This window comes from Chanos chanos, chromosome 11 (assembly GCF_902362185.1).
Source record: "Chanos chanos chromosome 11, fChaCha1.1, whole genome shotgun sequence".
In the NCBI taxonomy this organism is placed as follows: domain Eukaryota; kingdom Metazoa; phylum Chordata; class Actinopteri; order Gonorynchiformes; family Chanidae; genus Chanos; species Chanos chanos.
In genome coordinates this window covers 21,720,369-21,737,498 of record NC_044505.1, presented here as the reverse complement: position 1 = coordinate 21,737,498, position 17,130 = coordinate 21,720,369, and the positions used below count along the sequence as shown (strand labels likewise).

At 37.6% G+C, this 17,130-nt stretch overlaps 1 protein-coding gene across 1 annotated transcript in view; it reads left to right on the top strand.

Moving 5' to 3' along the window:
* Positions 1–15,675, top strand: part of LOC115823847 (NACHT, LRR and PYD domains-containing protein 3-like) — a 704,547-nt gene extending 688,872 nt beyond the window's left edge. The window contains exons 12-17 of the mRNA XM_030787870.1: positions 7,570–7,743; positions 11,563–11,643; positions 13,902–13,953; positions 14,268–14,271; positions 15,163–15,256; positions 15,498–15,675. Coding sequence (XP_030643730.1) covers positions 7,570–7,743; positions 11,563–11,643; positions 13,902–13,953; positions 14,268–14,271; positions 15,163–15,256; positions 15,498–15,675 — 583 coding nt within the window. The remainder of the gene's footprint in view (positions 1–7,569; positions 7,744–11,562; positions 11,644–13,901; positions 13,954–14,267; positions 14,272–15,162; positions 15,257–15,497) is intronic.
* The last annotated feature ends 1,455 nt before the right edge of the window (positions 15,676–17,130 follow it).

Below are 17,130 nucleotides of genomic sequence, written 5' to 3'. Positions count from 1 at the left end.
TCCAAGGTTGTTTCATTCATTGCTTTGTTTTTCGTTAGCAAGGTTCGTGACTTGAGTTTGTAAAGTTTTGAGTGTTCCTTTTAGTTCACTGTTTTCTTTTTGAAGCGTTTCGATTTGTGATTGGGACAATTCGAGACTGGATTTCAGGTCTTTGAGGTCTGTGTGTATTAATTCCAATGTTGAAAGTTTGTTGTTAATAGACTGGAGCTCACTGACCTCAACTGTGGTTGTTTCTTCTTTCACCTCAGTAGATCAGTGTCATCTCGGTCACTTTTTGCTGGGCTCAGCTGCCAATATTATACACGGGTTGTAAAAGTAGTCGTCGATGACGGCGGTAGATAATCTGATGTTGAAAATAGTAAGAGTGATGAAAATAACCAGGCGAAAGTTTTGATTGCAGTGTTTCAGCTTGCTGGAAGTTTAGCAGGAGGGCAATCTCACCCACTGTCGTGCAGTGTTCTCACAGTCGTGCCATTCCTTCTTTCTGTCCTGTAGATGAACAGTTCAGAGGTGAAACTAATCGATGACTGGAACTGGTGATTAGTAGTCTGCTGTGTAGTGGTCTGAATGCTAATAGACTAAATTAAAATGGGAGGGAGATGATATTGTGACACCAAGATGTTAACAAGCCAAGGAATAACTCCACAATCAAAAAGAAGATTCCTTTTAATGGTTTTTTTTTTTGGTATATTTTTCATGTTTTGAACATATCCTTTCAGCAGATGTCTGTTCTTTAACTTCTTAGTGTTCTATTACATTTCTGAAGCTCCATAAAGTGAATTTATTACTCTCTATTACAATGAAAATGCTCTTATTCAATTAGACCCCTATCTGTGAGGACTTTAAACTATGATTATATGATTTCTTATACTGATATTGCCCAAAAGGAGATGACAGCCATGAAATGCCACAAAGCAGCATTTTAGGGTGTGGACACAGAATGAGAGACTCCTCTCCCTTCACAGACAATGGTAATAAAGACAATGGTAATAAACCATCTTTGACCGATTTTTACCTTTTTACACCTCTTCACAGCACACAAGGCCCTGGGACAGCATGCTGAACAGTGAATTGTCCTAATGTATTCATTTAATATACATGTGTGTGATGATTAAAAAAAAACCTACAAGAAAAGTATGCAACTATTACATGTACATCAGTACTGAGAAATTGTACTGGCAGAGAATCTACTACAGAAATATTCTTTAAAAATAGTTGAATATTTGTTCACACTCCAGTGTAAATGTGTTGTCTTATTTCAGTAGATTCTACTGAAAACAAACCTTTAGGTCACAACATGGATTCAGCTGGTGACAGAACTCAAACTAACAGTATGCCTCCTAAGCTTTTCCTTGTCTCTTCTTTGTATTACACTGGATGTTTGTGAAGTTACAAAGTATTCATGAGGATGTTATTTCATTTCACGAGTGGAACTTCTTTCTGTCTTTCTTTCTCTTTGTATTTTGTTTATTTCATAGTTTCTTCAGAGAGTGGAGATGCCAGAGCTGTTTTGGAGAAAGACAGTCAGTCAAATGGTAAAAAACACCCACAAACATAATGATATAACAAAATGACATAAGAGGTCACATAGTTACACCACAGTTTGTAAAATGTCATAACTGACAGAGCTTCTCACACAACAACCTCTATGTCATCTGTCATAGTGTAAACTGGACTGTCTGACATATGAGATATTGCATCTTCTGTGCCAGTACTGACAAGTGTTGCATACAAATCAGTAATGGAAACATGGTGTTGACAGAGATTCACAGAAAGTTTCCTCTATAAATACTGATTAATATTTTACATTTCATCTGATAAATAATGTATTGTCTTATTTCAGCAGATTGTGTTGAAAACAGAGTCCAGAAACCTTCAGGGCATGGTATGTATTCAGCTGACTATGGAACTCAAACAAATGGTAGACTTCACAAACCTCTGCTATCATTTCTTCAGATTACACTGTATTCATGTAAAGTTACACAGATATTCATATGGAAATGAGGTAATTTGAGGTTTTAGTATCTTTGTTTATTTTGGTTGTACTTTGTTTTCGTCGGTGTCCAGATCATTCTGAAAGGAGAGAAGCCAGAACTGCTGTGGATGAGAACAGTCAGTTTCAGGGTAAACAACACCCACACACATGATGATCTGACAGAGTCATACACAAAGTCACAGTTACATCAGAGTCTGTAAAATGTCATAACTGAGAGTTTTCACACAAACTCAGTGTCACCAGCTGTATTAGAAACGTGACTCTTCATCGTAGCAGATTATATAATGTGTATTATTGATTGATTTCCACCAGAAAACCCACCTCAAGATGAAGCAGATCAAAAGAAAGAGAGAGAGACAGAGAAAGACCAAGAGAAACAGACAGCAGCAGGTACCTGCAATACTATCAGACACCTCTAAATATGCATTTGTTCTTTTTTTTTATCTGAATTAACCTGCTTAATATTAATGTTGAACTGGACCATCGCTCACTGATGTATGAAAAATGATGAACAAATGATGTAAGATAACATCTTCTCAGATTTCCATCCTAATGATCTCAGATTGAGAGTGTCCTTTAAAAGTGTTATCTAAATATCCTTATTTACTGAGTCTACGTCTAAGCTGTCACTTAAGTATGTATGAATGAATTTCCTTTACTTGGTCATCATTTATCATCAATTCATTCTTCAAGGTCTAATGTTCTATTTATTTTTTTATGTTTGCTTGTCTGGTTAGTTGGTTGTTTAGTTACTTAGTTGAATTAATTTCCTTTGCCTGGTCATGGCTGATAATCAGTTCATTTCCCCAGGTTAAATGTTTTAATAAATGTTTTAGCAGTTACAACAGAAGTGAAGAAAAGATGTTGTTTTTTTTTTCATTTTGTTGTAGTTATGTTTTCCATACTCTTAAAATGAAGATATACAAAATCCCTTAATTAAACATTTTTCGGTGGATGCTGTGTCACTATATTCTTCAAGTGAAAATAACAGATCTAAAAAGACAGGTAAATTAATCCATAAATAAATGTTTAAGATTTTTTAACAAGTCTACAGTTGCAAGAAAATCTCCATGATTTAGGGAAAAAGAACAACAAAACAAAACAAAGCAAAAAAACAAAATCCCTTTTGAGTCTTGCTGTTGTGTACCTTTGAGACTTAGCTTACCTTCCAACAGATGTTTGTTGTTTAAGTTCACAATTTTCCATTACATTGATCTTTCAGTGTTGACAATATGATTCAACACTAGATTGATTTCTGTTTACAGACTCTAACTATATGATTTCTTATGTATGGACATAAATCAACAGGAGATGACAGCCATGCAATGCCTCAAATTCACAGTTTGAGGTACAGACACAAAACGCCAGACCCTGCTCCTCAAGCTGACACAGGTAATAAACCATCTTTCACTCATTTTACCTCATTCTATCTCACCACAGCACACAAGTCCCCAGATCAGCGGACTGAGCAGTGAATTTATCCTGATCTTTTATCTGTAGAATTTAGTTTCTGAATCATAAATATGTGAGACTATCTTTAGAAGTAGATACTAGTAGATAGATAAGATATGTGTGTAATATTGAAAAAATAACAAAATTGTAGTGTACAAATATAATACAAATATATTTAAAGAAATATTGCTCTCACTGACCCAAACAGTGTGTTTATCAGAGAACAATAAGGAAATGGCCCAATACATTAAGAGAGTTCAGCTCTGGAAAGACTTCCTGTGTTCAGGTAGCTTTGTATCTCTTCCACTAGAGAACGATCACTCAGTTCATTCAGACAGTGGAACAGATTGATGGACCTCTCTGAGGATGGACTCTCCCTGATCTTCTCTTTGATGATAATAATAATAATAGTATTTTTGAAAGAAACGGGAGATTAGAGACCGGCCTATAATTATTTAAGGATTCAGGGTCAAGGTTCGGTTTTTAAGTAAAGGCCTGATCACGGCTGTTTTAAAAGCGGAGGGTAAAACACCAGATTTAAGTGACATATTTAGAAGGTTTAGAATTGTTGGGCTGAGAACAAAGGAAAACTCTATGTAAAGTTCAGCTCAGTGGTCAGCTCTGGTCTTTGTGTTACTGACATCAGAGGAGGGGCTGGAAGTGTTTGACCTGAAGAAGTTCATCAGATCAGAGGAGTGTCTTCTGAAGAAGCTGCCAGTGGTCAAAGGCTCCAGAACAGCTCTGTGAGTAAAGACTGTTTGTTCACACACATGAGAAGTGAACTTTGTCATGATGCTCTGTTATGTTTGTGCGAGTGTTGACATTGCTACAGGAATTTTATAAAACATAGAGCATCTAACCAAAAATGTAATATATATCTCTCCATCTTTCCAACCATTTCATCATTGTGTTCTGACCGTACAGACAGGGTTGTAAATCAGTCCGCTGACTCTGATAGCTGCATTTGAAAGTACTAATATCGCCACATAAAAACAATGAGAGTTATCCCCAAGATAATGGAAGGCATGATCTCTCAGCTAATAAATTTACTTTAAGGTTAGACAGACATATAAAAATGAGGAATTAGTGAGCATTTTCTTCAGCAGTATTAGACAGACATTAAACTGAAATTTTCTTTCACGATGAATTATTACAAACAGGATGATGTGATTCGATTACGTTTAATGTGTCACCATTTTAATTCTGTTACAGTACTAGAGTCCATATAATACTATTTTATCAAACGTCAAAAGTCAACTTTGTGAAATATGCAAATATGCACCTTCCAGCATAATAATACTTCATGTACTGATGATGTGGAGTTCAATGAGAACTTTGCATGCACCAGCACAGAGTTCCAAACTCAACACAAAGGAATGCATAACAACAACAACAACAACAAGAATAAGAATAAGAATAAGAATAAGAATAAGAATAAGAATAAGAATAAGAATAAGAATAAGAATAAGAATGTCTTCAGGAGACAACAGTTTTCAACCACAGGCTGACATAAACTCTCCCAGTGCTGATAGCACCAGCTCATTGACCATGTTTTGTATATACTGATTGTACTCAGAACTGCATGGTCTTTTATTTTTGTGGGAAAGTGAAAGGCTGATATTTGTGTTGTTATTTAAATTTCAGGCTGAATGAATGTAACCTAACAGAGGGAATCTGTTCAGAGTTAGCCACAGTTCTCAGCTCAGACTCCTCCAGTCTGAGAGAACTGGACCTAAGTAAGAATAATCTGCAGAATTCAGGAGTGAAGCTGCTCTGTGCTGGACTGGAGAATCAACACTGTAAACTAGAGATACTGAGGTGAGGTCATACCTGCCATAAAATACACTTCTCCTCTGTAAATTCTGTATGTAACCATGAAATGCCACCAAAATGCAGTCTGTCTGATATCTGTTGTCTGTATGCATACCAAAAAGGACATTTGTTTAACAGTCAAAATAGTACTATAACAGTAATTAGTAAGCATGCTAAAGGGTTGCCAAGATTCCATCTTTGATGAGCGAACTATGCTTTCTCCCAGAAGCCTTTTTTCCTTAGTTTTTCTCCTGAAAATATATCAATATGTGGAAATGTAAATCTAACCATGAGTGGTTGATAAAAACCAAGACTGCTGCTTCAATGAAGCCAAAAGGGACTGAGCACAAAACCTGCCGCATCATTTGTTACAAAATGATAAAACTAGTCACAATGGGAATTAAGGTGTTAGAGTCGTATATGCAGTGTGAAAAATACAAAGCAGTGGTTAAATACTGCCAGCAGTGACCAGTTTCACAGTTTTTAAAGAGTCATTTCTGCTGGGCTACAGGTCCTACAGTCATACAATAGAAATGTCATTAGTAGGGATGATAAAGCTATTGTTAGATACCAGCACTCACCACACTAGAATTACTGGGTTGTGTGACTCCACATCCAGAACGGAATTCAAGTACACATAGGATATATAATTGCTCTAGAAATAGCCATACATTCATTCAGAAATGGAGGAATCACATGATGATTAAAAGAACGTGGCTGCTTCTGTTAAGAAAACAAGCAAACATTGAACAGCAACAAATTATTCTACTGTACAATCAGACTTCAGTTAAATGATTATTAATAACTTATAAATATCTTAATAACAGTTATTAATCAGCTATTGTCAACTGAAAAAAGTTGTTGTCTAGGTTGATCCACCTGGTTTTCATGGTGGATAAGATCACAGTAATCAGAATAAGAATAAGAATAAGAATATCTGCAGGAGCAGATGAACTGCAGCTTTCAACCACAGGGTGAAATAAACTCTCCCAGTGATAGTGCTTATAACACCAGCTCATTGACCATGTATTGTGTAATACTGATTGTATCCAGAACTACATGGTATTTTACTTTTGTAGGACGTGAAAGGCTGATATGTTTGTTGTTATTTAAATTTCAGGTGAATTGAATGTAACCTAACAGAGGAAATCTGTTAGGTTACATTACAGTAACCAAGTGATGTTATAAAATGTGTTCTGTGTGATATCTACAGTGTGTAAACATACCAAAAGGGAAATTTGTTTAACAGCCAATGTACTCTCATGAAAGCAGTTAGTAAGCATGCAAAATGGTTATCAAGATTCCATAATTGGTTTGGCCAACCACTATGCTTTCTCTTTCATACAAGTCTTTTCCTCCTCAGTTGCTCTGGTGAAAGTGCTTAAATATTGGGAGATGTAAATTTAAATATTGGGAGATGGTTGATAAAAAAACAAGCTGGCAGCTAGAGAATCTGCACTGTAAAGTAGAGAAACTGGAGTGAGGTATATATTCATGAGGCAGAATGCTCTAGAAATAGCAACACATTCATTGAGAAATGGAGAAATAACATGATTATTTAAAAAAAAACATGCCGCTGGTCTACATTCAGACTTCAGTAAAATGATTGTGTTTACAAGTTATTACTTACTGAAAAAACTGTTGTCTTGGTTGATATACCTGGTTTCCACAATGGTTACGACCACAGTAGTAAAAATAGGAATAAGAACAAGAATAAGAATCTTAAAATATGCAACTCTGTAAGTTCATCTCAACACTTAATGTCACTAGGTCCAGTCAAAACATTGTTAGAACTAATAGAGCAACACAGATGCCTCAGTTGATCCACCTGGTTTCCTCAGGAACATGGTTAAAATAATGTTAGATGTCCGGTCTAATACAGAATCCACTCTGTGATATAAATGTAAAACCGTTTCAGAAATCGTAAGCAAAACTCATATCATCAGTCAGGGTTTATATGGAGTAATTTATATCAGTCAGTAGGGGTTGCATGAGTGCATAATTTCACAACTCGAGGACTCCTTTCCTGAAAAACCCGAGGTCTGGAGTACTCGATGTGGAGGGGTGACGGGGTTGGTCTCAGTACATAGTTCAAAGCATAAAATGAATGATATGAGGACAACGACTTAAAAAACTAAAGGTGAAGTAATATCTACTTTACATTTTTCTTCACCTTTCACTGTGTCTTACTGACTGTTTTAACTCAGCATAAAATAAATCAGACCCAGTCTGTTAAAATCAGCCCCGAAGCAGACAAAATCATGTCTGTGTCATGTCATGTCAAACCCAGATCTCTATTCTCTCTGTAGACTTTCAGAGTGTAATATAACAGAGGAAGGATATGCTGCTCTGGCTTCAGCTCTGAAATCAAACCCCTCACATCTGAAAGAGCTGGATCTCAGTGGTAATAATCCTGGAGACTCAGGAGTGAAGCCGCTCTCTGATTTCCTAGAGGATCCACAATGGAAACGGGTGAAACTGAGGTGAGCAATAATGAACATGACTAAAGAAATATGACTTTGGAAAAGCATTAATGTACACAGAGCCAAAAAAAAAAAATCTTAATTGTGAATGTATGTAAAAAAAAATGTCTCATAGCTTCCTTATATTCTGTGGCACTGATCTATTTACTGGAATGGATGGCACCCTAGACTGCTGACGACTGGTGTTGCAGTGAGGTATAAAATGGTCAGTGACATGAATATATTTTTCCTCTCTCTACAGGCTGTTGAAAAGTTCTGCTGCAGAGGAGGCCTGTGTTGCTTTGGCTGCAGATTTAGGTAAAAACCCTCTACTGCTGACAGAGCTGAATCTGAGGAGATATATACAAAGAGACTCAGGACTAAAACAGTTCTCTGCTTTACTGGAGGATCCACACTGCAGACCACAGAAATTGGAGTGAGTGATGTTTTTTCAAGATGTTTAAAAACATTTACACCAACGAACAGTAGGCTCTAGTAGTGCCAGAAATCTATCAGTTTTTCAGTCTGATAGGAGAGCTAAGGAGATAATGACATTGACGCCTTTTGGGCTTTCTGATCTTCTGATCTTTATGCTATGGGTGTGTGGTTGTGTTGAGTGTTTCTGGCTTTAATGTCCTTCTCATGGTAAGGGAGGGCTGGCCTGCTTTCTCATTGTCTTTTCAAATGGGAACAGTCTCTGTTTACAGTAATAAAATAGTTACTGTAGTGTAAGTATTTAAGATGGTGTTGGATTACACTGGGCTTTCTGCTCTTCCTGCCTCTTCTCTCATTCTCTCTTCTCAGGACCTTCATGGCTCCTCTCTTTCCTTGCCTGGCCCTTAACATTCAGATAAAATGAAGGTTCATTAATGAAGTTTTAAAATTACTCTGTTCTCATAAGAGTGACCACAATACTATGGTCACAATAGCCATGGTGTTCCTCAGGGATCAGTCCTTGGCCCTCTTCTATTCTCTATTTACATGCTCCCTTTGGCTGACATTATTCGCAGTTACAACATTAACTTCCATTGTTATGCTGACGATAGTCAGATTTTCTTACCTATCCAGCACAATGACTGCTCTGAATTGGCTAACCTTGAGGCATGTCTTTGTGCTAATAAGGGTTGGACGTCTTCAAATTTCCTGATCCTTAACACAGGCAAGACTGAAATGCTGGCCACTGGTCCCTCTATGCAGAAGCATCTTTTTAGTGATCTTACCCGAAATTTTGACAACTGCATCATCTCTCAAAACTCTTCAGCTAAAAACCTTGGTGTGATTTTTGACTCTAGTCTCTCGCTAGTCACTCATATCAAGAACACAACCAAAACTGCCTTTTATCACCTCCGTAACATTGCTAAAATTAGGCCCTTTCTAAGAATAGCTGATGCAGAAACCATTGTTCACGCATTCGTCACGTCTCGCCTCGATTACTGCAATGTTCTTTACTCTGGTCTGCCTGCCTCTAGTACCAATAGTCTTCAGCTGGTCCAGAATGTTGCTGCTAGAATTCGGACCAGAACGAGGAAGTTTGATCACATTAGCCCTGTCCTGGCTTCCCTTCATTGGCTCCCAATTCATGCAAGGGCAGATTCCAAGGTCCTCTTATTAACATATATAAAATTTTACATGGGCTTGCGCCTTCCTATCTGTCTGATTTAATTATACCCTATAACCCACCTCGCACCCTGCGCTCTCAAGATTCTGGATTATTAGTCATTCCAAGAATTAAAAAGAAGTCCACTGGCAACCGAGCCTTTTCCTACCGCTCTCCCTTCCTCTGGAATGGTTCACCTTCTGAAGTTAGAGAGGCAAACTCTCTCAATACTTTTAAAACAAGACTAGAGACTTATGTATTTTCTCAAACTTGTGCATAATATAATTTTGATTTGACTTTGTTATAGACATGTAAAGCCCTTTGAGACTATAAATAGTGATATTGGGCTCTAAATAAATATTATTATTATTATTATTATTATTATTATTATTATTATTTACCATGTTTTGTATAATACTGGTTGTACTCAGAACTACATGTTCTTTTGCTTTTGTAGGACAGGGGAATACTGATATTTTTGTTGTTATGTAAATTTCAGCCTCAGTGAATGTAACCTAACAGAGGAAATCTGTTCAGAGTTAGCCACAGTTCTCAGCTCAGTCTCCTCTAGTGTGAGACAACTGGACCTGAGTAAGAATAATCTGAAGGATTCAGGAGTGAAGTTGCTCTGTGCTGGACTGAAGAATCAACACTGTAAACTAGAGACACTGAGGTGAGGTCATATCCGCCTTAAAATACACTTCTGCTCAGTACATTCTGTGTGTAACCATGAAATGCCACCAAGATGTATTCTGTCTGATATCTGTGGTCCTGTAAGCATATAAAAAAGGACATTTGTTTAACAAGCAAAATAGTATCATAAAAGTAGTTGGTAAGCATGAAAAGGGTTGCCAAGATTCCATCTTTAATGAGCCAACCACTATGCTTTCTTTCTCCTTGAAGCCTTTGTACTCAGAACTACATGTTCTTTTGCTTTTGTAGGACAGGGGAATACTGATATTTTTGTTGTTATGTAAATTTCAGCCTCAGTGAATGTAACCTAACAGAGGAAATCTGTTCAGAGTTAGCCACAGTTCTCAGCTCAGTCTCCTCTAGTGTGAGACAACTGGACCTGAGTAAGAATAATCTGAAGGATTCAGGAGTGAAGTTGCTCTGTGCTGGACTGAAGAATCAACACTGTAAACTAGAGACACTGAGGTGAGGTCATATCCGCCTTAAAATACACTTCTGCGCAGTACATTCTGTGTGTAACCATGAAATGCCACCAAGATGTATTCTGTCTGATATCTGTGGTCCTGTAAGCATATCAAAAAGGACATTTGTTTAACAAGCAAAATAGTATCATAAAAGTAGTTGGTAAGCATGCAAAAGGGTTGCCAAGATTCCATCTTTAATGAGCCAACCACTATGCTTTCTGTCTCCTAGAAGCATTTGTACTCAGAACTACGTGTTCTTTTGCTTTTGTAGGACAGTGAGATGCTGATAGAAATAGCAACACATTCATTGAGAAATGGAGAAATAACATGATTATTTAAAAAAAACATGCCGCTGGTCTACATTCAGACTTCAGTAAAATGATTGTGTTTACAAGTTATTACTTACTGAAAAAAAATGTTGTCTTGGTTGATATACCTGGTTTCCACAATGGTTACGACCACAGTAGTAAAAATAGGAATAAGAACAAGAATAAGAATCTTAAAATATGCAACTCTGTAAGTTCATCTCAACACTTAATGTCACTAGATCCAGTCAAAACATTGTTAGAACTAATAGAGCAACACAGATGCCTCAGTTGATCCACCTGGTTTCCTCAGGAACATGGTTAAAATAATGTTAGATGTCCGGTCTAATACAGAATCCACTCTGTGATATAAATGTAAAACCGTTTCAGAAATCGTAAGCAAAACTCATATCATCAGTCAGGGTTTATATGGAGTAATTTATATCAGTCAGTAGGGGTTGCATGAGTGCATAATTTCACAACTCGAGGACTCCTTTCCTGAAAAACCCGAGGTCTGGAGTACTCGATGTGGAGGGGTGACGGGGTTGGTCTCAGTACATAGTTCAAAGCATAAAATGAATGATATGAGGACAACGACTTAAAAAACTAAAGGTGAAGTAATATCTACTTTACATTTTTCTTCACCTTTCACTGTGTCTTACTGACTGCTTTAACTCAGCATAAAATAAATCAGACCCAGTCTGTTAAAATCAGCCCCGAAGCAGACAAAATCATGTCTGTGTCATGTCATGTCAAACCCAGATCTCTATTCTCTCTGTAGACTTTCAGAGTGTAATATAACAGAGGAAGGATATGCTGCTCTGGCTTCAGCTCTGAAATCAAACCCCTCACATCTGAAAGAGCTGGATCTCAGTGGTAATAATCCTGGAGACTCAGGAGTGAAGCCGCTCTCTGATTTCCTAGAGGATCCACAATGGAAACGGGTGAAACTGAGGTGAGCAATAATGAACATGACTAAAGAAATGTGACTTTGGAAAAGCATTAATGTACACAGAGCCAAAAAAAAAATAATCTTAATTGTGAATGTATGTAAAAAAAATGTCTCATAGCTTCCTTATATTCTGTGGCACTGATCTATTTACTGGAATGGATGGCACCCTAGACTGCTGACGACTGGTGTTGCAGTGAGGTATAAAATGGTCAGTGACATGAATATATTTTTCCTCTCTCTACAGGCTGTTGAAAAGTTCTGCTGCAGAGGAGGCCTGTGTTGCTTTGGCTGCAGATTTAGGTAAAAACCCTCTACTGCTGACAGAGCTGAATCTGAGGAGATATATACAAAGAGACTCAGGACTAAAACAGTTCTCTGCTTTACTGGAGGATCCACACTGCAGACCACAGAAATTGGAGTGAGTGATGTTTTTTCAAGATGTTTAAAAACATTTACACCAACGAACAGTAGGCTCTAGTAGTGCCAGAAATCTATCAGTTTTTCAGTCTGATAGGAGAGCTAAGGAGATAATGACATTGACGCCTTTTGGGCTTTCTGATCTTCTGATCTTTATGCTATGGGTGTGTGGTTGTGTTGAGTGTTTCTGGCTTTAATGTAAGGGAGGGCTGGCCTGCTTTCTCATTGTCTTTTCAAATGGGAACAGTCTCTGTTTACAGTAATAAAATAGTTACTGTAGTGTAAGTATTTAAGATGGTGTTGGATTACACTGGGCTTTCTGCTCTTCCTGCCTCTTCTCTCATTCTCTCTTCTCAGGACCTTCATGGCTCCTCTCTTTCCTTGCCTGGCCCTTAACATTCAGATAAAATGAAGGTTCATTAATGAAGTTTTAAAATTACTCTGTTCTCATAAGAGTGACCACAATACTATGGTCACAATAGCCATGGTGTTCCTCAGGGATCAGTCCTTGGCCCTCTTCTATTCTCTATTTACATGCTCCCTTTGGCTGACATTATTCGCAGTTACAACATTAACTTCCATTGTTATGCTGACGATAGTCAGATTTTCTTACCTATCCAGCACAATGACTGCTCTGAATTGGCTAACCTTGAGGCATGTCTTTGTGCTAATAAGGGTTGGACGTCTTCAAATTTCCTGATCCTTAACACAGGCAAGACTGAAATGCTGGCCACTGGTCCCTCTATGCAGAAGCATCTTTTTAGTGATCTTACCCGAAATTTTGACAACTGCATCATCTCTCAAAACTCTTCAGCTAAAAACCTTGGTGTGATTTTTGACTCTAGTCTCTCGCTAGTCACTCATATCAAGAACACAACCAAAACTGCCTTTTATCACCTCCGTAACATTGCTAAAATTAGGCCCTTTCTAAGAATAGCTGATGCAGAAACCATTGTTCACGCATTCGTCACGTCTCGCCTCGATTACTGCAATGTTCTTTACTCTGGTCTGCCTGCCTCTAGTACCAATAGTCTTCAGCTGGTCCAGAATGTTGCTGCTAGAATTCGGACCAGAACGAGGAAGTTTGATCACATTAGCCCTGTCCTGGCTTCCCTTCATTGGCTCCCAATTCATGCAAGGGCAGATTCCAAGGTCCTCTTATTAACATATATAAAATTTTACATGGGCTTGCGCCTTCCTATCTGTCTGATTTAATTATACCCTATAACCCACCTCGCACCCTGCACTCTCAAGATTCTGGATTATTAGTCATTCCAAGAATTAAAAAGAAGTCCACTGGCAACCGAGCCTTTTCCTACCGCTCTCCCTTCCTCTGGAATGGTTCACCTTCTGAAGTTAGAGAGGCAAACTCTCTCAATACTTTTAAAACAAGACTAGAGACTTATGTATTTTCTCAAACTTGTGCATAATATAATTTTGATTTGACTTTGTTATAGACATGTAAAGCCCTTTGAGACTATAAATAGTGATATTGGGCTCTAAATAAATATTATTATTATTATTATTATTATTATTATTATTATTATTATTATTATTATTATTATTATTATTTACCATGTTTTGTATAATACTGGTTGTACTCAGAACTACATGTTCTTTTGCTTTTGTAGGACAGGGGAATACTGATATTTTTGTTGTTATGTAAATTTCAGCCTCAGTGAATGTAACCTAACAGAGGAAATCTGTTCAGAGTTAGCCACAGTTCTCAGCTCAGTCTCCTCTAGTGTGAGACAACTGGACCTGAGTAAGAATAATCTGAAGGATTCAGGAGTGAAGTTGCTCTGTGCTGGACTGAAGAATCAACACTGTAAACTAGAGACACTGAGGTGAGGTCATATCCGCCTTAAAATACACTTCTGCGCAGTACATTCTGTGTGTAACCATGAAATGCCACCAAGATGTATTCTGTCTGATATCTGTGGTCCTGTAAGCATATCAAAAAGGACATTTGTTTAACAAGCAAAATAGTATCATAAAAGTAGTTGGTAAGCATGCAAAAGGGTTGCCAAGATTCCATCTTTAATGAGCCAACCACTATGCTTTCTGTCTCCTAGAAGCATTTGTACTCAGAACTACGTGTTCTTTTGCTTTTGTAGGACAGTGAGATGCTGATAGAAATAGCAACACATTCATTGAGAAATGGAGAAATAACATGATTATTTAAAAAAAACATGCCGCTGGTCTACATTCAGACTTCAGTAAAATGATTGTGTTTACAAGTTATTACTTACTGAAAAAAAATGTTGTCTTGGTTGATATACCTGGTTTCCACAATGGTTACGACCACAGTAGTAAAAATAGGAATAAGAACAAGAATAAGAATCTTAAAATATGCAACTCTGTAAGTTCATCTCAACACTTAATGTCACTAGATCCAGTCAAAACATTGTTAGAACTAATAGAGCAACACAGATGCCTCAGTTGATCCACCTGGTTTCCTCAGGAACATGGTTAAAATAATGTTAGATGTCCGGTCTAATACAGAATCCACTCTGTGATATAAATGTAAAACCGTTTCAGAAATCGTAAGCAAAACTCATATCATCAGTCAGGGTTTATATGGAGTAATTTATATCAGTCAGTAGGGGTTGCATGAGTGCATAATTTCACAACTCGAGGACTCCTTTCCTGAAAAACCCGAGGTCTGGAGTACTCGATGTGGAGGGGTGACGGGGTTGGTCTCAGTACATAGTTCAAAGCATAAAATGAATGATATGAGGACAACGACTTAAAAAACTAAAGGTGAAGTAATATCTACTTTACATTTTTCTTCACCTTTCACTGTGTCTTACTGACTGCTTTAACTCAGCATAAAATAAATCAGACCCAGTCTGTTAAAATCAGCCCCGAAGCAGACAAAATCATGTCTGTGTCATGTCATGTCAAACCCAGATCTCTATTCTCTCTGTAGACTTTCAGAGTGTAATATAACAGAGGAAGGATATGCTGCTCTGGCTTCAGCTCTGAAATCAAACCCCTCACATCTGAAAGAGCTGGATCTCAGTGGTAATAATCCTGGAGACTCAGGAGTGAAGCCGCTCTCTGATTTCCTAGAGGATCCACAATGGAAACGGGTGAAACTGAGGTGAGCAATAATGAACATGACTAAAGAAATGTGACTTTGGAAAAGCATTAATGTACACAGAGCCAAAAAAAAAATAATCTTAATTGTGAATGTATGTAAAAAAAATGTCTCATAGCTTCCTTATATTCTGTGGCACTGATCTATTTACTGGAATGGATGGCACCCTAGACTGCTGACGACTGGTGTTGCAGTGAGGTATAAAATGGTCAGTGACATGAATATATTTTTCCTCTCTCTACAGGCTGTTGAAAAGTTCTGCTGCAGAGGAGGCCTGTGTTGCTTTGGCTGCAGATTTAGGTAAAAACCCTCTACTGCTGACAGAGCTGAATCTGAGGAGATATATACAAAGAGACTCAGGACTAAAACAGTTCTCTGCTTTACTGGAGGATCCACACTGCAGACCACAGAAATTGGAGTGAGTGATGTTTTTTCAAGATGTTTAAAAACATTTACACCAACGAACAGTAGGCTCTAGTAGTGCCAGAAATCTATCAGTTTTTCAGTCTGATAGGAGAGCTAAGGAGATAATGACATTGACGCCTTTTGGGCTTTCTGATCTTCTGATCTTTATGCTATGGGTGTGTGGTTGTGTTGAGTGTTTCTGGCTTTAATGTCCTTCTCATGGTAAGGGAGGGCTGGCCTGCTTTCTCATTGTCTTTTCAAATGGGAACAGTCTCTGTTTACAGTAATAAAATAGTTACTGTAGTGTAAGTATTTAAGATGGTGTTGGATTACACTGGGCTTTCTGCTCTTCCTGCCTCTTCTCTCATTCTCTCTTCTCAGGACCTTCATGGCTCCTCTCTTTCCTTGCCTGGCCCTTAACATTCAGATAAAATGAAGGTTCATTAATGAAGTTTTAAAATTACTCTGTTCTCATAAGAGTGACCACAATACAGAGTGACCTGGAGAATCAGTTTTTGGTGTTAAATGTGATTATACAGTGCTTATGGCTCTATAAAAATGTGCAAACAGACTTTAATATTACACTGTGCAATGTCTGATGCAGGATTGTGAATTCAGTACATTGTTTAGTGCTGTTGTGTAAAATTCTGTATTACAGTGAAATTGCTGCTGGTTTTCACTTTAATAGATGCTTCTACTTTGGGTCTCCATAGACTGAGAGACGTTGATGGCTTTTGTAAGGGAGATACCCATGAGAATGTTCTATAAACTGTCAAGTTCATAGCAAAGTTTCTTTGCTGGTGGTGACATTTGCCTGATTGCTCCAATTAGGCAGGTAAACAAGTAGATTTTGCCTTGAAACATAGGTATGTATGAGCTGAAGGGTTGAATGCTTCATAACAAAGTTGATATATTAATATATTGTTGATATATTCACAGCTATTACAAACAGACTTTATGAACATTATATTATCACAGCTAAGTACTGTGGTGTTGCACCCATAATAACAGTTACACACTACATGGTGCATATCAGTAAAGAATAGAGCAGCTGAATTTTTATTTATTTATTTATTTTTTACCACTCTTTGTCCAGCATAGACGCATCCTTGGCACGCCTCCCACCAAGTTTGGAGCACTGTGATTGGTCAGTGGTTGCTAGTCTGGTATTAGCTTAGAGGTTGGTTTGGTCTCTGATAGGACTTAACATAAATCATTGAGTCCTCTTCACTTAACGTGTATTGCTCTGTTATCGTTCGTTGTTTTCCTGGCATAGTTGAAATACCGGTGAATTTCAATGCCAAAAATCTATCATCTTTTGATATGACCAAATGTCATGATCGCATGTAACCTTTGCCATACATGTATCATTTGAGATAAAATGTAGTTAATCACAGTGACTGTAGTTTATTAATGATTTTCCTTGTCACTGTAGAAAACCTGGCCTTTGGGTTAATTATTTTATTGTAAAT